General features: G+C 38.3%; 2 protein-coding genes across 2 annotated transcripts; both read right to left on the bottom strand.

The window, feature by feature from the left end:
- Nucleotides 1–334: 334 nt before the first annotated feature.
- LOC133456456 (uncharacterized) lies at nt 335–10,803 on the bottom strand. The gene is made up of 8 exons (XM_061734934.1): nt 10,727–10,803; nt 10,538–10,637; nt 10,308–10,446; nt 9,836–9,971; nt 1,244–1,282; nt 1,055–1,154; nt 825–963; nt 335–544 (listed from the first exon to the last, which is right to left on the bottom strand). Exons 2-8 carry the CDS (start codon nt 10,623–10,625, stop codon nt 406–408), a joined length of 780 nt encoding a protein of 259 aa, XP_061590918.1. The 5' UTR covers nt 10,626–10,637; nt 10,727–10,803; the 3' UTR covers nt 335–405.
- A 10,745-nt stretch (nt 10,804–21,548) lies between these two features.
- Nucleotides 21,549–22,613, bottom strand: LOC133420615 (serum amyloid A-5 protein-like). Its single transcript, XM_061710355.1, has 4 exons — nt 22,582–22,613; nt 22,395–22,494; nt 22,165–22,303; nt 21,549–21,822 (listed from the first exon to the last, which is right to left on the bottom strand). The coding sequence occupies exons 2-4, from the start codon at nt 22,480–22,482 to the stop codon at nt 21,684–21,686; spliced, it is 366 nt and encodes a 121-aa protein (XP_061566339.1). The 5' UTR covers nt 22,483–22,494; nt 22,582–22,613; the 3' UTR covers nt 21,549–21,683.
- Between the last annotated feature and the right edge of the window lie 274 nt (nt 22,614–22,887).

A 22,887-nucleotide genomic window follows, 5' to 3' on the forward strand; every position in this document is an offset into this window, starting at 1 on the left:
GGACGTTTTTGTAGTGTTAATTAATTTATTCAGATTTGTTGAACGCCATCGGCATCACAAATTAGAATTTTCTCTTTTACATTATGTTTGTTAGATTTGCTCTTTTCTTCAATGTTTGGGTTGGCTTGAAGTCTGATGTGAAATATTAAAAATAATTATCTAAATGAGATTTAACAGGGAGTACAATATATTTTTCATTAGATAAGATATTTTCTGGTGTTTAAAAAAAGTAATAAAATGAGAGACATATGGTGGCAATGAAATGGAAAGTTAGATCATAGTGAATTACACAAACAAGAAAAATATATTTGAAATGTGCAGTGGTTTTAATGCTATTTTGTAAAAAACACAAACACTAGAAATGATTTACAGCAGCTTAATAGCATTTTAATGTCAGTGGCTTTTTCAGTATTGATCAGGGAGACCTTCTGGTCTATATCGGTTGGGATCTCCTCCTCCTCGTCCCCAGCGATTTGCCTCCTGATCAGCCTCTGTGTCTTCATGACCATGACCCATCTTCCCCTGTATCCACTCTCTACCATCACTGAAAATAAAAATATGATAGTTTTTAGCCTTGAAAATTAAAACAAGTACTTTTCAAAAGACACTTTAACCTGCTGTAAAAGCACAGAGTGACCTGTGCGCTTTAAACATATTAAGGGGCATAATAATAGAAACAAAAATATGTAAAAAAAAAAAAAGTGGGGTCATGAATTATGTTGGTTACGGTAGGAATGCACGAAGTGAAAGTTTCATCTATGCATTAATGTTGCACCTGTATTATACTAATATCCAATCATTTAAAATAAATATTGTGATCTCACCTGATAACCTCAGCAGCCCATCTACCTCCAGCTCCTCTCTGTGCAGCATCATAGTTTCCTCTGGCATGAAAGTATTTGTCAGAGTTTTTCCAGTTAGCGTCCGTCATATCATGGTATGCTCGCCCCATGTCATAAGCTCCTGATCAGAGGGCAGGGACAAGAAACAGCATTATTGATGACACAAAGTTATGCATGTCATTATTTTAAGACTCAAGGAGGCCAAATCTAACCTTGAGCAGCTTGACCAGGAAACTTGTACCACTGAGCTTGAGTTTCCACAACTAGAATCAGAGCGATTCCTGCCAGCAGCAGCTTCATTGTTATAGATGCCTATTAAGAAAGAATCACATGAAGTTATAAAGACATCATTACATAAAATACTATCCTGACTCTACCTGAGGATAAAAATCTCAGCTTACTTTGCAGTCTGTGCAGTGTTCACACAAAGACTTAAAACTCTCAATATATTTTCAGTGAGGGCTCATCACATTTTATCCTCTTCTAAAACAAGGAGGATCCTGGATTTTGAAAAGAGGGAAAATCCCATTCCAGTGCAGAAAGGAACAGTGATGTGAAATGTCAGGTAAACAAAATTGGGTCATTCTCCAGTTGCGCAAAAACTGTTCCTGACAAAGTTGGGCAATAACAACAAGCCTCGTTTAAAACAAAAGAGTTCTCTGGGATTTTTTTTTATCATCAAAAATGAGTTTTTGTTGGTCTGTAACTTTAAACCATCATCTTTATAAAGTTTTGTCAAACATGACAGCATGAGCCAGAACTTTATAAGTGTTTTTGTTGTATCTTTCCCTTTTGCTGCTCTTGTTTACTTCTATTTAAAAAAGACTGCATTAAATCCTATCAACATCTCTTGAAAAAGAGAAAGTAAACAAAATGTTGTTTTTGTGTCAGGAGGGGTAAGTCATGATACAACAATGTATTCCCACAGGCACTAATTGCCAGCATAAAATGGTTTGTAAAAATATGTTTTTTTTAAATGCAACTTTTACATTTGATAATATTCAGGACATTATGAGCAACTCAGTACAATCACTTTCTCTTAAGGTAAACTGCATCTTCGGTGAGTCGGTTATTGGTATAACAGCTCAGTATTCCTGCTCCTCCATGCCTAATCTGACGAGATCCAAAATGTTACTTTGTAGCTGAACAGCTTTAACCTTTAAAATGAAGGTATAAAACAAATCCCCACCCAAGAAGCCATATGCTGACAAAGGGACTTAGAAGAAAGCTTCCATTAAAATGCAGAGACAAAAAATAAAATATATAATCAAATCATAGTACATAGTAGGGGAATTGGTATCACATAATTAATATAATGGTCTGCTGATGAAAAGCGATGGTAGTTTTCCTGATGTCCACCCTATGTAACAGTAATAATTCTGACCACATGGGGGCTAATGTAACTGCTGTGTTGAGGGATCAAGATCCACTGATTATACTGTGATAATAAGTGGAGATAGTCTGGCATGTCCAAGAAAAACACAGAATCCAGAGTACAGATGTGCCAGGTGAATTTTTTTGTACCACGCCAGGAGGGTTTATATCAAACAGTACATTTATTTCTAATACTATTTTTTTTCTTCTTATGTTTACAGTTTTTTCTGAAAGCTTAGGCGCTAATTATGTTCTTGTAGCACAATTTCTAAAACTATTAACACACATAGCAAAACCACTCACTGAGTTAGCGAAATTAAAAGCACAAATACTGCTTTGCACTCAGTTTGTAATTTTGTAACACACACTTTTCAAAACTGTAGGCACAATTCACTGCTTACACTCAATTGCCAAATTTCCAAAACACTCCTAGCAAAATTATACACATGTATGGCTATTATTTACACTATTTTGCCAACTGTCTGGCACACTTTCACATGTGAAAACAATTTTAGAGAATTAGTTCACTTTGCAATCAGCGTAAGCACTATGAATAAGCCACAGGTAAGCTGTCTGTGTGGAGTACAATGGAAGGAGCAAGAAGAGTAAGAATCAGAGGACGAGGAAGAGGACGTGGAGGTGAAGAAGCAAGAGGTTTAGAGGAAGTTAGAGGAAGAGGACAAGGAGGAGCAAGAGGAGGACGAGGAGGGGGAAGAAGAAGGGCCAGAGCAGACCCGATATGTCATCATATGGGACAATGTTAGTTTCCATAGGGCTGCTTTGGTCCGCAACTGGTTTACTGATCACCCACTCTTCATGGCACTCAACCTCCCCCCATACTCTCCATTCTTACTGTAAATCCAATTGAAGAGTTCTTTTCTGCCTGGCGCTGGAAAGTCCACGAACGCCTTCCCCATCAACACGCAGCCCTTTTACAAGCAATGGAGGAGGCATGTGGAGATATTGAGCAGGCATCATGTCAGGCCTGGATACGGCATGCAAGGAGGTATTTTCCCCGGTGCCTTGGACTGGAGGACATCGCATGCCATGTGGATGAGATTTTGTAGCCGGACCCAGAGAGACGGCATGATGTAGGCTGATTGTTTTTTTTTTGTGAATTTATTATTTTGTGTTCTGTGCTGTGTCTTTGTTTTGATGAGTGTGAATAAACACCAATACTTGAAGTTTGGATCCCTATGTGTTTACAGAACTATGACAAAAGTATGACCTCAAACTGACCTAGCCTACCTTGTGCACAGAAAAAGAAAAAAGCCAGATGTGTTTTGTATTCATACCATCAGTGTGTAGTTGGCACATTATGTGCTTAGTAAATGATGGCATGTGTTTACTGTCTGATATGAAAACACCATTTTTACTAAGGTGTGTAGAGTTAATCAAACTGTGTTTGATTTTGCAAGAGAACTATAAAGTTTTGATAATTTGGTGAAAGGTTTTCTCATTTGTGTGTAGAGTTTAGCAAAAATAGCCAATGTTGCAAAAAATGTACTTAAGGATTCAGAAAAAACTGTAATATGATTGACTGACAGTTGGCTTGGCTAATAGCTAGCCATTATCCCTTCCTGATCTGTAATTGCAATGCTACCGTGCTTAGAGACGTCATTTGTATTAACTCAGCGACGGCTAAATGCAAGTGTCATTTTTGATTTTGCCGTTGAGTAAACACATACAACACAAATTGTATACTCCACTGTAAATATTCAAAAGCAGCTCTCGCAGCAGGAAATGGGATCAATGTTTTGATGATCATGTGGTGGCCGTGTCCCCATTGGATTCACTGGCAAAAACAAAACCCGGCTTCAAAATCGGTCCTCACCAATGGGTCAGGTGATCTAATGCTTTGTCCATTGTTTTATACAGTCTATGGACATGTCTTGTAATTCCAGTCTGACCCACTAGACGTACATATCATTGTACCTTTTGCCAGGGCTGACACCCTGACGCCTATGGGGGTAGAACCTGTATGAAGCATTCAAGAAAAGAACCCTAGCATCTGTGAAACACGGAGGAGGCTAGGTTATGTACTTTGTCGCGTTTGGACAGGTTGTCTTGAATCTGTGCAGGGTGCAATTAAAGCTCAAGACTGTCAAGGCACTTTTTTATCTCTTCCGCCAGGCGCTGACTAATAAACCTTACTGCTTCCACTTGGTCATGTGATATTGCTACAAAGAGCAGCTTTGATGCAATTGTAAAAATGGGAAGAGATTTTTTTTTTTTGCCACTTAAAGTACACTTTGAAAAACACAACCATTTAATGTTGTCATGAAAACAGTATATCATATGCTTCACAACAAGCTGGGTAAGTGTAATAGCAGAAGTGTAATACTTAACTAGCTGCTTTGTGGGGAAATCCAAGATTTGTAATGAAACAAAAAAAGCTGGCAGTTCCTGGCACTGTTATCTTTGTTTTGATAACAAAGTGACCTTTTGACAGTTGGCAGACGGTCTACAAAGTCTGCAAAATACAAAAAAATTAATATGTAAATAAATAAATTAGGACCATTACAGTTTTTCTTGATTGCCTAAGCATGATTTTCAAAACAGGGCCCGTGGTTTCAAAACACTACACACAATTAGCACAACAACACACCAAATTAGCAAAACACTACAGATCCTTTGCAAAATTAAACACGCTTGTAAAAACTATACACTTCTTTTTAAAAACCACACTTTGTTACCATATGAAACAAACACGTTTCACATTACTATACTCTGTTTGCACGAGTTACACTCTGCTGTGATAAACCTAAAACACTTTTAGCACTTCTACGTCCCTATGATTAGAGTAGTCTACTATCAACAAAGTACAAATATACAGTTTTTCTTGATCGTTTTGGCCCATTTTTCCATTCACAGTTTACTTTTTCAAAACAGCTCACACAAAGCCCTTAACAGAAGCTGAAATAACCAAAACACTTTATGATGTTTGCAGAATGACACCACTTTCTCAAAACTTGTCACACATCCATCAAAACCAAACTTTTCCATCAAAACCTAGAATTTTTTCTCAATTGAACATGTGTGTTTTCTCATTTATTTACTGTAACGATGGATAACAAAATTGAAACCACAGCTATCAATATCAACTTTTGTTCAACACCCTCATAGTATTGACTATTTTACAACTGACAACATACTACAATTTGGGTTTTGTATTGAGCACTCTAACTTAGTTATATAACTTAGAAATATACTGTCACAGAGTATTTACAGTAAAATCAGAAAATGTGTATACAGTAAAATATTGTAGATCTGTTTTTGTATTGCTGAAGTTCCTGTCAACACCATTGATTTACATTTGTACTACTGTGTACAAAATGTCAAGATTCTGACAGAAAAACATTTATTGCAGTACTTGTCACATGCACATACTGTAAGCAATCAAAATGACAGGGTTCAATATGCAGTACAACAAAGGTCAATTCTCAAAGAAAGTACTGTAAATGAAACACAATCAAATGAAACCCTGTAAATATGAAAAAAAATAAAAATACAGGAAAACACGACACGGGCCTGACGATCAGGCCACATGTCCTCGTCCACGTCCTCCTCCAGCCATGCTTGGTGTCAACTTCAAGCTATTGACCTCTTTGATAGGTTGAGGACTACTTGCTTTGTTTTGCAGAGAGTTCACACAGGTGCTGATATTTTTTTAGAATTGAGAGAGCAGTTCCAATTGGCTGCTACAAAGTGTCTGCAATGTGTTTCCATGGTAAATCAGTTATGTTTTGTGTCTCTTTGTGAGAAGTGTGTTACAGTTTTTCACAATCGTTAATACCCATTTCTCAAAACAATAACAGCTTTTTTCAAACTGAACACACAGATCTGAAAACCTCACACACAAAATGCTAAACCTGACCCTCCCTTTGCAAGATGACTCTTTGCCATCAAATCTCTTACCTGTTCACAAAATGGAACTCGTGTTTTCATTTGGTACACACACCCATTTTTTCAAATGACACACACATACCATTCATTGAGTACACACAACTAGCATTTGTCTGCACACTACCAAGCATTTACAGCACACTTAGGTGCAAAACTGAAAACACAATTATAGAAACAGAACACACCATATGAATGACACGACTTTGGAAAATGTGCTTTTTATCCTTTTGTAAAATGTCTGTAGGCCTACTTTTGTATAGTCAAACATAAAACAGCACACAAATATGCAACCAAAAAAATTAATTTTAGCACACACAGAACCGTACAGTACAGTGAACCCCCCCCCCTCACAAAACAAAAGTAGACCTGCTTCATCCTAACATGATTCCTGCGGAGGATTCTATCTAATGTTGATAGGCTGACAGTGTGGATGTCCCTGAAAGTGCCATGGTCAGCCAGGATCCTAGACTGTAGTTGCCGGAGCGTGATTGTATTGTTCTCACGAACAATATTTACAACATCTGTCTCCTGCTCCTCTGTGAAAATCCGTGCTCTTCCTCCACGGTGTGGTTCTCTTTCAGTCCTGCAAAATGCAAATACTGTGAGCACACCGTATTCTATTGATATACAGTATTACAGTAAACAAGGCAAATAGATTTGGTACCTGTTCTCCACCCTGAAGGTTCTTATGATGGCAGCAACTGTGTAGCGGCTGAGGTTGGGTTGGACCCTCTGGCCAGCCTCCCTCATGCTCAAACCATGGTTGAGAACGTGGTCTACCACGGTTGCCCGTATCTCATTAGAGATGGTAACTCTCCTTCTTCTTTCTCCTCCTCCTCCTTCTCTTTGTCCCCCTCCTGCTCCTCTACCTCCTACTCCTCCTCCCCTTTGACCCCCTCCTCGTCCTCCTCTTACCTCTCTCCTTCTCTGGTTCTCTCCAATGTTCTCCATTGTTCACCAAACAAAACAGAGGCTCAAGGCACTTTTATACTGCAGTACTGACTGCAAATTGCTCAACAGACCTCAAAGTTTAGAGATTTGAATATTTGTGTGTTGTAGTTTGATGCTTTGAGATTTTATTTGAGAAGTGTGTTCAACAACTGAACATTGTGTGTAGTGTTTTGAATATTTGTGTGTTATAGGTTGATGCTTTGAGATTTTACTTGAGAACTGTGTGCAACAACCGAAAATTGTGTGTAGTGTTTTGACAGCAAGGTGATTTGTAATTGACATCAGAGTATTAAGAAGGAAAGTCAGACTCTAATGCAGATAAGGGAGTGTGAAGTAGTGCCAACTTGGGTCGAGCAATTGGTACATGAAGTGAAGGTTGTGCAAATTGTGCCAAATTTTTGCTTTTTGGGCGTTAGCAACTGTGAAAAACTGTAACTGTTTTGAAAAGTGTATTACAGTAAAATTCAACGAAAATTGTGTGAAAGCAATGAGAAATAGTTAACCGATTCGCCAGAGAGGACTCTTGCTGTGCAAAGAAGGTGTGAGCATTAGATAAAGTTGACCCATGATGTGCAAAATGTGTCAAAGCAATCGAGAAAAACTGTAGTCTTTCTCTGACTCTTGTGCTTGGAGACCAATGAGCTCACCTGCTGCTTTCTATAGTGTAGATACACCTGATTGGTGTGTCTACATTTACAGTTTTTCACAATTGTTTAAACACATTTCCTGATAGACTACCGCAAAAGCACACTCTACCCTCAAAACAGTGTTAACTCTTCACTAAATGGTATTTCCTTCTCAAATGCCAAACACATACATCATTTGAGTAGACATTTCTAAGCTCCCACTGAACACTGATGTGCAGAATGGAAGACACTATAGTATGAATGGAAAACACTATATGAATGCCTCAGTGTTCCACCTTCAGCTGTTGGATGTAATATATCACCATATAGTATTCTTATGTATAGGCTACTCAAATAGAAAACAACACACAATTCTTTACTGTAACAACAAATAATATTTTACAGTATTTGGACTCAAAATGTGCAGTCCACTGGACATCACAGCCAGCTGTGGATGAAAACTTGACAAAAAATAGAAACAGAACAAAAGTATTAGGCTGCATCCTGCCTTTCATCCCTGGCTGGCCACAGGACCTCGTCCACGTCGCAGGCGATGTTCTCCCTGGCCAAGCAGCAGGGGAACAATCTCCTACAATGCTGCATGAAGCCTTGACAGGCCTCAGCAGTGACATCACCACATGCGTCCTCCATGGCCTGCAGCAGTGGGATCCGTGTCTGAGGATTTCTCTCGTATACCTTCCATCTCCAGGCAGAGAAAAACTCCTCAATTGGGTTGAGGAAGGAAGAGTATGGAGGGAGATATAGGACATCAACTTCTGGATGGACCCTGAACCACTCACGGACCAGAACAGCCCGATGGAAACTGACATTGTCCCAGATAACAACAAACCTGACCACCTCTGTGTCCTCCATCTGGTCTGGCTGGACAAGGATATTGTAGAGCTGGTCCAGGAATGCTAGAAGAAGTGCAGGGTTGTAGGGGCCAAGGGTGGCATGGTGATGGAGGACGCTGTGGTGATTGATGGCAGCAGACATTATGTTCCCTCCACGTTGGCCAGGGATCTCTGTGATGGCACGCTGGCCGATGATATTCCTCCCTCTGCGCCTTCTTTTTACAAGGTTGAACCCCGCTTCATCAATGAATATGAATTCAATGGCAAATTGCTGATTACATGTTGCACAACAGCATTTGGAGTTTAGAAATGTGATTGACTGTGTGTTCTGTGTGAACAGCAAGAGAGGGAATTCAGGAAGAGTGTTCAGGATATTGGGAATTGTGTGTAGTGTTGTGAGAAATGTGTGGTATGGAATGGGAATTTGAGTCTAGAGCAGTAAATGTGCTTGGAGTTCAGCAGGATTGGTTCAGCCACCTGAAACATGAGTTTCAGGTTGTGCACATTGTGTCTGATGTTCCAATAAATGTGTTTAAACAATTGTGAAAAACTGTAAGCAAACAAGTGTTTGCACACCTGATGACTGTGTTGAACCAACTGGTTGGACGGTGTGCTAATTTGACAGTCAGTGCTTTGGTATTGCAAAGAAGTGACTTTATGATAGATTTTTGTGTCTAATGTACGTTTAGTGTGTTTAGTGTTTTGAAAATCACTGTGTGTAGAGTTTTGCAACAAGTGTGAGGTTGACAATGTGCTTATAGTTGTGCAAATATGGGCTGATGTTTTGCTTCTTGAGTGTAAGGTTTAGCTAATAGTGTACTACTTTTAATTTTAGTGTGTAAGCAGTCGAAAAAAACTGTAATGTGGCAGCCCCAGTTCTGAAAACGGTTATATTCTTGAGACGTGTAAAAGCACGCACAACATAAGAAAACATCACATGGTTTTGAGTCTGATGTGAGCAAATACGAAAACAATCTAATTAAAATTTAAACCAAGACAAATTTTCTTCAGTCAGTAGCTATGGCAGTCGCCGCTGTTCAAAAGTGAAGAAATTATAGATGATTGCTTAGAATAAACATGTGAGTTATAATACTATGCATTCAATAACTGAAACACAAGTTTTATTCATTTTATAACATTTAATTGTTTATTTTATTGTTTATTTGACAGGGGCCATGCGCAATAAATATATTGAAGCATCCAGATATAGCTACAAGCTAATTTTCATCTGTCATCCCTGGACACAGGCAAGTTGATAGTGATACTGTCCATGGCTTCCTCAGTATTCTTCAGGAAGACCTGCTGGCCTGTAACGATTGGGATCTCCTCCTCCTCGTCCCCAGCGATTTGCCTCCTGATCAGCCGCCTCGTCCTCAGGACCTTGACCCGAGTTCCCGTTTACCCACTCTCGACCATTACTGAAAATTAGAAGGAAAATGTGATAGTTTTCACCCTTTAACACTAAAACAAATACTTTTCACAAGATGGTTTCAAACTGCTTTCAGAGCACTAAGTGCCTGGTGTACTATATTAAGAAGGGCATAATAAACACAATTGATGGATAAAAAAACAACATGGAAACAAAAAATGCTGAAATAATTTCAGAAAAAACAAGAGTATTATATTCTGAATCAATGGCAGTTTACAAGTTATTTTGGCTTAGGCAGGAATGTCTTGTTCTTTCTATGGATCACTGTTGCACATGGATTATACTAATTTCCTGTGATTCCTGAACATTACTGTTTGATTCTCACCTGATAACCTCAGCAGCCCATCTACCTCCAGCTCCTCTCCGTGCAGCATCATAGTTTCCTCTGGCATGAAAGTATTTGTCAGAGTTTTTCCAGTTAGCGTCCTTCATATCACTGTATGCTCGCCCCATGTCATAAGCTCCTGATCAGAGGGCAGGGACAAGAAACAACATTATTGATAACACAAAGTTATGCATGTCATTATTTTAAGACTCAAGGAAGCCAAATCTAACCTTGAGCAGCTTCAACAGGAAAGTTGTACCACTGAGCTTGAGTTTCCACAACTAGAAACAGAGCGATTCCTGCCAGCAGCAGCTTCATTGTTACAGATGCCTATTAAGAAAGAATCACATATAGTTATAAAGACATCATTACATAAAATACTATCCTGGCTCTACCTGAGGATAAAGATCTCAGCTTACTTTGCAGTCTGTGCAGTGTTCACACAAAGACTTAAAACTCTCAATATATTTTCAGTGAGGGCTCATCACATTTTATCCTCTTCTAAAACAAGGAGGATCCTGGATTTTGAAAAGAGGGAAAATCCCATTCCAGTGCAGAAAGGAAAAGTGATGTGAAATGTCAGGTAAACAAAATTGGGTCATTCTCCAGTTGCGCAAAAACTGTTCCTGACAAAGTTGGGCAATAACAACAAGCCTCATTTAAAACAAAAGAGTTCTCTGGGATTTTTTTTTTATCATCAAAAATGAGTTTTTGTTGGTCTGTAACTTTAAACCATCATCTTTATAACGTTTTGTCAAACATGACAGCATGAGCCAGACCTTTATAAGTGTTTTTGTTGTATCTTTCCCTTTTGCTGCTCTTGTTTACTTCTATTTTAAAAAGACTGCATTAAATCCTATCAACATCTCTTGAAAAAGAGAAACTAAACAAAATGTTGTATTTGTGACAGGAGGGGTAAGTCATGATACAACAATGTATTCCCACAGGCACTAATTGCCAGCATAAAATGGTTTGTAAAAATATATTTTTTTTAAATGCAACTTTTACATTTGATAATATTCAGGACATTATGAGCAACTCAGTACAATCACTTTCTCTTAAGGTAAACTGCATCTTCGGTGAGTCGGTTATTGGTATAACAGCTCAGTATTCCTGCTCCTCCATGCCTAATCTGACGAGACCCAAAATGTTACTTTGTAGCTGAACAGCTTTAACCTTTAAAATGAAGGTATAAAACAGTGTTTTTATTGTTTTTCTAAATTGGTCTCTTTATTTGCACACATTTGAATGTTTCTGTCAAATAATTATTTGTATTTTGTTTTTCTATTTTTTTTCTCCCAGGCCTTTATGTGAAGACAGTTTCTTTCAGTGTCGTTATGTGTAAGTGTTGTTGGAGAACTTGTTACTTTTATTTTTATTTTTTTGAAGATTTCGTGACTCCAGTGGCCTTTATTCACATGTCTCAAAGGTAGAAAGAGTGGGAAGACACACACATAAGAATGAAAGACCAAAAAAACACAATTCAGGACTCAAACCTGGGTCAGCTGCGCAGGGACGAAAGCCACTATGACTGGCTGCCTACCAAACCAGTTCAACTGTGATCCTTGTCAACTGTCACACTTTCAAACCTTTAACAAAACTTTGTTGTACCTTTACTATCTGAAGGTAGTAAATAGCCAACAATACAAAATTATGATCAAATACAAATCCCCACCCAAGAAGCCATATGCTGACAAAGGGACTTAGAAGAAAGCTTCCATTAATATGCAGAGACAAAAAAATAAAAGATATAATCAAATTCTAGTACATAGTAGGGGAATTGGTATCACATAATTAATATAATGGTCTGCTGATGAAAAGCGATGGCAGTTTTCTTGATGTCCACCCTATGTAACAGTAATAATTCTGACCACATGGGGGCTAATGTAACTGCTGTGTTGAGGGATCAAGATCCACTGATTATAGGCTACTGTGATAATAAGTGGAGATAGTCTGGCATAAACACAGAATCCAGAGTACAGATGTGCCAGGTGAATTTTTTTGAACCACGCCAGGAGGGTTTATATCAAACAATAAATTTATTTCTAATATTATTTTTTTTCTTCATATGTTTAATATGATTGATTGACAGTTGGCTTGGCTAATAGCTAGCCATTATCCCTTCCTGATCTGTAATTGCAATGCTACCGTGCTTAGGGACGTAATTTGTATTAACTCAGCGACGGCTAAATGCGGGTGTAATTTCTGATTTTGCTGTTGAGTTAACACAAACAACACAAACTGTATACTCCACTGTAAATATTCAAAAGCAGCTCTGGCAGCAGGAAATGGGATCAATGTTTTGATGATCATGTGGTGGGCGTGTCCCCATTGGATTCACTGGCAAAAACAAAACCCGGCTTCAAAATCGGTCCTCACCAATGCGTCACGTGATCTAATGCTTTGTCCATTGTTTTATACAGTCTATGGACATGTCTTGTAATTCCAGTCTGACCCACTAGACGTCCATATCATTGTACCTTTTGCCAGGGCTGACACCCTGACGCCTATGGGGGTAGAACCTGTATGAAGCATTCAAGAAAAGAACCCTAGCATCTGTGAAACATGGAGGAGGCTAGGTTATGTACTTTGTCGCGTTTGGACAGGTTGTCTTGAATCTGTGCAGGGTGCAATTAAAGCTCAAGACTGTCAAGGCACTTTTTTATCTCTTCCGCCAGGCGCTGACTAATAAACCTTACTGCCTCCACTTGGTCATGTGATATTGCTACAAAGAGCAGCTTTGATGCAATTGTAAAAATGGGAAGAGATGTTTTTTTGCCACTTAAAGTATACTTTAAAAAACACAACCATTTAATGTTGTCATGAAAACAGTATATCATATGCTTCACAACAAGCTGGGTAAGTGTAATAGCAGAAGTGTTATACTTAAGTAGCTGCTTTGTGGGGAAATCCAAGATTTGTAATGAAACAAAAAAAGCTGGCAGTTCCTGGCACTGTTATCTTTGTTTTGATAACAAAGTGACCTTTTGACAGTTGGCAGACGGTCTACAAAGTCTGCAAAATACAAAAAAATTAGTATGTAAATAAATTAGGACCATTAATGTGGCAGCACGCACAACATAAGAAAACATCACACAAACTATTTATAATAGTTAAACTTTCCCAGTGTCAGGGATGTGGGGGATAGGACGCAGATGCAGGAGACCAGGAGGCAGGACTTCCAAAAAACGTGTTTATTTTAAAACTTAAAGAAACAAAAAAGCACTGCAGCAGGTTTGTAAAAACCATGAACATGACAAAATCCAAATACAAAAACCTGACTTGAAACATGGAAGAAGGAACAGTACGGACCAGCAGGAAGCAAGGGGAAGACAAGAAATGATATACACAGAAGCCTGGACCAGACACAGGTGCCGATGATCAGGGCAGACGGGAACCAGGGAAGTCAAGACAAAACTAAATCACAAAGACACGGGGTTTCAAAAATAAAACAGAAAATTTAGACACCAAAACTGTGACCAACTCAAAAACGTGATACTGAGTAGTGAAATGTTGGGTGAGTGAAAGAGGATTAAGACACACATCATTATTGCTGTGTCAAGGTTTCTGCACCCCCTCAAAGTGGTTATTCTGTTGCTCTTTTTTTTTTTTAAAGAAGGCTTACTTCTTAGGAAACTCTGTTCACATCTTTTGGAATGCCCTTTGAAAAACCGCAGAAACAGTTATGTATTTGGGTTTTTGCAAGTTGACAATATTTTTTTTTCAAATCCAAATCAGCTAAAATGCTGGACTATCACTAGGAAATAAATAATGACTTTCAAAACCTTGTTACTGTGTGGGGAAAATATTTATATTTGCCACATTTACATCATGCAAGAGTTTCCTGTAAATATACTACGAGTTGTAGTTTAAGGTTGAAAATTGATATTTTAATAATGGAGTACTGAGAAATGAACCACATCTTTATTACCTGGTACCAACAGAACCCCCTCTGGATTAATGCCAGAAAAAGCAAAGAGCTGGTAGCGGATTTATGCCCTCCGTCATCGGTGAACATCCAGGGAATAGACATTGAGGGAGTGGAATTAAGAAGCTGTACTGGACTGACAACACTCAGAACATATATAAGAAGGGCCAGAGCAGATTACACCTGCTGCAGAGACCGAGGTACTTTGGAGTACAAGGAGTGCTCTTGAGGACCTTTTATGAACCAGTGGTCACATCAGCCTGTTTCTTTGGTGTGGTCTGCTGGAGCAGTAGCATCACGGCAGTACAGAGGAAGAGACTCAACAAGCTGTTATGTTACAGAGCGGTATCACAGGTCCTTCCTCCCCTTGGCTATCAAAATTTACAACCACTATATATATATATATATATATATATATATATATATATATATATATATATATATATATATAAAAAGGAACATCTTATCTTCCCTTACAATAGCAAATATAAACAACGCAAAGCACAGGAAAATGGAAAGATAAATCGTATGCGCCTTCACTGTGTTATTTGCAGGCACCAAATAATAGGCTTATGGTTCATTAACTCACAATTTCCCCTGCTACAAACCTTTTTGTTGACCTAAATCAGGTAGAACAGAAAATGCCTCAGGCAAAATTTAAAACCCTGCTGTGATTCGAGATAGCAACATTCAAAAACATATTTTTACTGTACTCCAAAGATCACCACTGTAGTTGTGAAAAGTTTCATTTCCATTTAGAAATATGTAAGATCATATTTATCATATTATACATACTTTATGTATTCCTTCCTCATTATGTTATAAACCAGCAAATGTCCCAGTTTGGTGATGATCTTCAACAGTTCAAAGGAGCAAATATTCTGTCTGTTGTTCAGATGACTAAACGTTTACACTTCGAGTGGGCCAAGATAGTTCATTAGAGCGAAAACAAAAGGGATCCTTCAGTTCTCACTTCTCCTGCTGATGACAACCCCCTCATAACATGTTACTACAAACCGTATTCGGTTGAAGTTGGGAAATTGTGTAAAATGTAAATAAAAACAAAATACAATGATTTGACAATCCTTTTCAACCCATATTCAATTGAATACACTACAAAGACAACATATTTAATGCTCAAACTCAAACTTTATTTTATTTTCCAAATAATAATTAACTTATTTCATGGCTGCAACACGTGCAGTAGAAGTTGGGAAAGGGCATGTTTACCACTTCGTTACATCACCTTTCCTTTTAATAACACTCAAACGTTTTGGAAGAGAGGAGACTAATTCTCTTAGCTTCTCATGTGGAATTCTTTCCCATTCTTGCTTGATGAACCACTTCAGTTGTTCAACAGTCCGGGGTCTTCTCTGTCGTATTTTACGCTTCATAATGCGCCACACATTTTCAATGGGAGACAGGTCTGGACTGCAAGCGGGCCAGGGGAGAACCTGGACTCTTTTACTTCAAAGTCACTCTGTTGTAACACGTGCAGAATGTGGCTTGGCATTGTCTTGCTGAAATAAGCAGCGGCGTCCATGAAAAAGACGTCGCTTGGATAGCAGCATATGTTGCTCCAAAATCTGTATGTACTTTTCAGCATTTATGTTCCTTCACAGAAATGTAAGTCACCCATGCCCTGGGAACTAATGCACCCCCAAACCATCACAGATGCAGCTTTTGAACTTTGCGTTGATAACAGTCCGGATGGTTCCGCTTCCTCTTTGGTCCGGAGGACACGACGTCCAGTGTTTCCAAAAACAATTTGAAAAGTGAACTCATCAGACCACAAAACACTTTTCCATTGTGCATCAGTCCATTTTACATGAGCTCGGGCCCAGATAACCCGGCGGCGTTTCTGGATGTTGTTCATAAACGGCTTTTGCTTTGCATGGTAGAGTTTTAACCTTCACTTACTGATGTAGTGACGAACTGTATTTACTGACAGTGGTTTTCTGAAGTTTTCCTGAGCCCATTTGGTGATATCCTTTACACACTCATGTCGGTTTTAAGGCAGTGCTGTCTGAGGGATCGAAGGTCACGGTCATTCAGACTTGGTTTCCGGCCGTGGCGCTTACGTGCAGTGATTTCACCAGATTCTCTGAACCTTTTGATGATATTATGGACCGTAGATGTTGAAATCCCTAAATTCCTTGTAATTTTGCTTTGAGAAATGTTGTTCTTAAACTGTTCAACATTTTCTCACGTAGTTGTGGACAAAGTGCTGACCCTCGCCCCATCCTTGCTTGTGAATGACTGAGCATGTTTGGGGAGGCTCCTTTTATACCCAATCATGGTACCCACCTGTTTCCAATTAGCCTGATCACATGTGGGATGTTCCAAATAGGTGTTTGATGAGCTTTTCTCAGCTTTCTCAGTAAGTTAATTATTATTTGGCAAAAAACAATTAAGTTTATCAGTTTGAACATTAAATATGTTGTCTTTGTAGTGTATTCAATTGAATATAGGTTGAGAAGGATTTTCAAATCGTTGTATTTTGTTTTTATTTACATTTTACACATTTCCCAACTTCAACCGAATCCAGTTTGTATTACCAACATGCTTTATTGACAAAAAAAAGATCTGCTGTGAGCATTGACTGGTTTTCATGTAAGCTGATACAGAAGTTTCTATAGTGTTAAACTGCATTGGGGATAAAACTCATGTGGGACTTTTGGGTACCACAAAATCTCATTCCAGAGATTTATTTAGTAGTTTTGTTAAAATTAATACTTTTCCATAGTCAGGGGGTTGGTTTTGAGTCTGATGTGAGCAAATACGAAAACAATGAACAGTGAGCAGCAGCTGCAGCAGCCTCACCAGGCCCAGCAGCAGCACAACGCCATGGCAAGGTGAGCAGCAGCAGCAGCAGCAGCAACTCAACCGCCAGGCCAGGCCCCAGCTCCAAGGCCCCAAAGCCAAAGCCAGCTTAGCCACCAGGCCCCAACACTAACTCAGCTACCAGCTTATCCACCACCTGGCTGATACCATCCCATCCACCAGGCCAGGCTAGGCCAAGGCCCTGTCTGTAGCAACTGTAGCTGCAACCCATCCACCAGCCGACACTGCAGACAAATCAGCGAAATGCCACCTAAAGCAAACAAACAAAGCAATGCGATCTCGGACGAGGAGGTGGAGGAGATTAAGAAAGCTTTGAACTTCATGTCTGGGGAAATCGCAACTGTCACTAAACAACAAAAACTGATAATAGATTTGATGGGAGAAATAAAAGAACTGAAGAGACAAAATGCTGAGAAGGACAGAAGGATGGCCATACTAGAGTGTCGGGTGGCGGAGCTGGAGCAGTATTCCCGCATTAATGATGTGATCATCAGCGGGTTGGAGACAAAGCCCCGGTCATACGCTCGGGCGTTGACACGGGACAACACCGGTGAAACCAGCGAGGCAGACTTGGAGTCCGTCGAGCAACAGGTAACGGCATTTTTCAACAACAAAGGCATCCCCGTCAGCAAAACCGACATCGAGGCATGCCACCTGCTTCCTCGGAGAAACAAGAACGACAAACCGGCCATAATAATTAGATTCACCAACAGAAAACAAAGAAACGCCGTACTTGGACAAAGAAGGAAGCTGACAGGATCCGACGTCTATGTGAATGAACATCTTACCAAGAAAAATGCAGACATTGCCAGGCAGGCACGCTTTCTAAGAAAGCAAAAAAAAATCCAGTCAACATGGACCAGAAACTGTAAGGTGTTCATCAGACTGAACGGATCACCGGAGGAAGCCAAAGTGTTGGCCATCAGGGAAATGGAGGAACTGGACAAATACCAGTGACGCTAACAAATCTAAGGTAATCTCCGACATAAATCATGTGAGAACTCATTACACTTAAACATGGACATAGACATTGATCCGGACAATAATTTTTTCAACCACTTAAACAACAAATGTGGCTACTACACTGATGACCTATTCAATAGTGATGTGAATTTACAACAGAAAATGTCAATTATTCATTTCAACAGCAGGAGCTTATATGCGAATTATCAAAACATAAAAGAATTTCTAAGTCAATTCAAGAAACCATTCCAAGTCATAGCAATATCTGAAACCTGGCTTGACTCTGAGAGGGGAGCGGATTTCGAGTTGGAAGGATATGAATTCAATTACATTAACAGGAGGAACAAAAAAGGAGGTGGCGTTGCTCTGTACGTAAGCAACAGTCTCAACTATAAGGTTATGGGGAACATGACAACTACTATTGATGACGTGATGGAATGTATTACTGTAGAGATTTGCATAGAAAAACAAAAAAATATAATTGTTAGTTGTGTATACAGAGCTCCAGCATCCAATATTGAAACTTTTAAAAACTGTATGGAAGAAATATATACCAAAACACACCTGAAGACTATGTTCATCTGTGGAGATTTTAATATAGATTTACTTAATCCTAACAAACATAAAATGACAGAAGAATTCACCAATGCAATGTATAGTATGAGTTTATATCCACTGATCACCAGACCAAGCAGAATAACGACACACTGCGCCACCCTAATTGATAATATATTTACAAATCATATGGAAAGCAGCTTAGTGAGTGGGCTGCTAATAAATGACATCAGTGATCATCTTCCTGTTTTTGTGATCCATGACAGTGACTGTGGAAGTGATAAGGAGGACTGCAAATCCAAATATAGAAGACTAAAAACAGATGAATCATTGAACGCATTCAGAACTGAATTATTATCACAAAACTGGAATACTGTTTATGGAAAAGAAACTGTTGACACAGCCTATGAAACATTTCTAGAAATATTTAAGTCACTATATGATAAAAATTGTCCAATTATACAGTGCAACAGCAGAAAAAAACACACAGACAAGCCATGGATCACAAAAGGACTGCATAATGCCTGTAAAAAAAAGAATTTTCTATATAGACAATTTATAAAATATAGGACTATCGAAGCAGAAAACAAATATAAGAGATACAAAAACAAACTAACTAATATTATGAGGATATGCAAGAAGGAATATTATACCAAATTATTAGAGACCAATAGGAATAATATTAAAAGGATTTGGAATATATTAAATAGTGTTATTAGAAATAGCTCCACCAATACCAATTATCCTGATTATTTTACAGACAATGACAGAATAGTGAATGATAAGAATGAAGTAGTTGATGGGTTCAATGACTTTTTTGTAAACGTGGGACCACAGCTGGCCGGAAAAATAAATGTCACACATGCAAGGAAGGGGGAGGTAGTTGATAGTCATGTTGTAAGGAATCAAAGCTCAATCTATCTGAAACCAGTAGGAACAACTGAAATCATAAATATAGCTAATAACTGCAAAAATAAACCATCCACTGATTTGAATGGAATTGATATGACAGTAGTTAAGAAAGTCATTGATGGTATTGCAAACCCTCTAACTTACATTTGTAATTTATCATTCTCAACTGGTATATTTCCAAGTAAAATGAAAACTGCAAAAGTCATTCCATTATACAAAGCTGGGGACAAACATCAGTTCACAAATTATAGGCCTGTATCTCTACTCTGCCAGTTCTCTAAAATACTGGAAAAGCTGTTTATCCAAAGGTTAGATGATTTCATTGAAAAGCATAATTTATTAACGGACAGTCAGTACGGATTTAGAGGAAACAGATCAACTTCAATGGCAATAATGGAATTGACTGAAGAAATTATCAATAGTTTATATAACAGGAAGTATGCAGTAGGAATATTCTTAGACTTAAAGAAGGCATTTGATACCATCAACCATGATATATTAATTAATAAATTAGAAAAGCTTGGTATAAGAGGGGTGGTGCTGAGGTGGGTGAAAAGCTACATTGAGAACCGACAGCAGTTTGTGCAGATGGGCGATCATAAGTCAACTCTTTTGGACATTACCTGTGGGGTCCCACAGGGGTCAGTGTTAGGACCCAAACTTTTTATTTTATACATTAATGACATATGTAAAGCATCAGCAATATTTAAGTTTGTTTTATTCGCAGATGATACAAATATCTTTTGTTCTGGGGAAGATCTACAGCAGCTTTTGGAGTTGGTCACAGCAGAAATGAAAAAATTAAAACACTGGTTTGATGTTAACAAATTATCTTTAAATCTTAAGAAAACTAAATTTATGTTGTTTGGAAATCGCACAATCCCAATTGATACTGTGCAAATAACGATCAATAATGTACCTATTGAAAGGGTGTATGAAAATAAATTTCTGGGAGTGATACTGGATCACAAAATCTGCTGGAAACCCCATATAAATCATATAAGAACAAAACTGGCAAAGAGTGTAGCAATATTGGGGAGAACAAGATACATGCTGGATTATAAATCATTGCACATTCTGTATTCATCACTAGTATTACCATATCTGGATTATTGTGTGGAAGTTTGGGGCAACACATATATAAGCAATTTACAACCGCTATTCAGAATGCAAAAAAAAGCAATCAGGATACTTCACAATGTGGGTTATAAGGATCACACAAACACACTGTTTTTAAAGTCGCATGTGTTGAAATTCTGGGACATTGTCAAACTAAAAACTCTTCAAATCATATTCAAAGCGAGAACTGATTCACTTCCAGGGAATTTACAGAAAATGTTTTGTGACAGGGAGGGGGGTTATAATTTAAGAGGAAAATTTAATTTCAAAAAACAATGTTTTCATTCTAAAAGGAAAAGCATGTGTATCTCAGTTGTTGGAGTGGATTTATGGAATGGGTTGGGTGATGGGTTGAAGCAATGTACAAATATAAATCCATTTAAAAAACGGTACAAAAAGGAAGTTCTGGGAAGTTATTTGGTTGAGGAGGATTTATGTTAAGGCAATATGGTGTTTGTTAGCTGGTTAGGTGCAAAGGCACAACTAATGGGAAAATTGGTAGCCTATTAGGTAATTGCAGCTATTTATTATTAACATTTATGTTTAATTTATGATAGAGGTAACAAAGGGGCAGGGTTAAATAAGTTTTACTTCAACCTGCTCCTTTTCGGACACTGTTTTTTTTCCCCCTGTTTTTATTACGTTTTTGTTGTTGTTGCTTTTTTTTCTGTATTTTTTGAATTTTTTTTAAATCTTATATTTTTTTATGTGTTCGAAATAAACAAATCAATCAATCAATCAATCAATCAATCTAATTAAAATTTAAACCGAGACAAATTCTCTTCAGTCAGTAGCTATGGCAGTCGCCGCTGTTCAAAAGTGAAGAAATGATAGATGATTGCTTAGAATAAACAGGAAAGTTATAATACCATGCATTCAATAACTGAAACACAAGTTGTATTAGTTTTATAAAATGCAATTGTTTATTTTATTGTTTATTTGACAGGGGCCATGCACAATACATATATTGAACCATCCAGATATAGCTACAAGCTAATTTTCATCCGTCATCCCTGGGCACAGGCAAGTTGATAGTGATACTGTCCATGGCTTCCTCAGTATTTTTTAGGAAGACCTGCTGGCCTGTAACGATTGGGATTTCCTCCTGCTCGTCCCCAGCGATTTGCCGCCTGATCAGCCGCCTCGTCCTCAGGACCTTGACCCGAGTTCCCGTTTACCCACTCTCGACCATTGCTGAAAATTAAAAGGAAAATGTGATAGTTTTCACCCTTTAACACTAAAACAAATACTTTTCATAAGATTGTTTCAAACTGCTGTTAGAGCACTAGGTGCCTGGTGTACTATAATTATATTAAGAGGGGCATAATAAACCAAATTGATGGATAAAAAAACAACTTGGAAACAAAAAATACTGAAATAATTTCAAAAACAACAATAGTATTATATTCTGAATCAATGGCAGTTTACAAGTTAGTTTGGCTTAGGCAGGAATGTCTTGTTCTTTCTATGGATCACTGTTGCACATGGATTATACTAATTTCCTGTGATTCCTGAACATTACTGTTTGATTCTCACCTGATAACCTCAGCAGCCCATCTACCTCCAGCTCCTCTCCGTGCAGCATCATAGTTTCCTCTGGCATGAAAGTATTTGTCGGAGTTTTTCCAGTTAGCCTTCCTCATATCCCTGTATGCTCGCCCCATGTCATAAGCTCCTGATCAGAGGGCAGGGACAAGAAACAACATTATTGATAACACAAAGTTATGCATGTCATTATTTTAAGACTCAAGGAGGCCAAATCTAACCTTGAGCAGCTTGACCAGGAAACTTGTACCACTGAGCTTGAGTTTCCACAACTAGAATCAGAGCGATTCCTGCCAGCAGCAGCTTCATTGTTACAGATGCCTAAAGGGAAAGATACAAAAGTTACAAATACCTCTTTACATTAACTATTATCCTGGTTTTATCTCTGGATAAAAAATGCCAACTTACTTTGCAGACTGTGCAGTGTTCACACAAAACATTCAATATACTTTCAGTGAGGGTTCATCTCCTTTTATACTCTCTTCTGAAACAAAGTGGATCATGGATTTCTAAAAGAGGGAAAGTCCTGATCTAGTTCAGGAAGTGAAAGTAATGTGAAATGGCATGTTAACAAAAATGTGTACCTTCCCCAGTTATGCAATGCCGTTACTGATTTCTTGGTAATGCAAATCAACAAAAGTCTATTTCCATTAGTCTCCTAAAATATTTAAATCACTGCTTTTAAAAAAGATGTGCAAAAAAAGTTCAATTGTG

This window comes from Cololabis saira, chromosome 2, assembly GCF_033807715.1.
Source record: "Cololabis saira isolate AMF1-May2022 chromosome 2, fColSai1.1, whole genome shotgun sequence".
NCBI classification, from domain to species: Eukaryota; Metazoa; Chordata; class Actinopteri; order Beloniformes; family Belonidae; genus Cololabis; species Cololabis saira.

Bases quoted from the DNA above. Each gene is read 5' to 3' on its own strand.
- LOC133456456 (XM_061734934.1), bottom strand. From the start codon at position 10,625: ATGAAGCTGCTGCTGGCAGGAATCGCTCTGTTTCTAGTTGTGGAAACT. The intron at 1,283-9,835 runs TGAGGAAGCCAT...AAATATATTGAG, and splicing joins CAGGTCTTCCTGAAGAATAC to AGTTTTAAGTCTTTGTGTGA. The intron at 964-1,054 runs GTTAGATTTGGC...CCCTCTGATCAG, and splicing joins TCCTGGTCAAGCTGCTCAAG to GAGCTTATGACATGGGGCGA.
- LOC133420615 (XM_061710355.1), bottom strand. From the start codon at position 22,482: ATGAAGCTGCTGCTGGCAGGAATCGCTCTGATTCTAGTTGTGGAAACT. The intron at 22,304-22,394 runs GTTAGATTTGGC...CCCTCTGATCAG, and splicing joins TCCTGGTCAAGCTGCTCAAG to GAGCTTATGACATGGGGCGA. The intron at 21,823-22,164 runs GTGAGAATCAAA...TTTAATTTTCAG, and splicing joins TGGGCTGCTGAGGTTATCAG to CAATGGTCGAGAGTGGGTAA.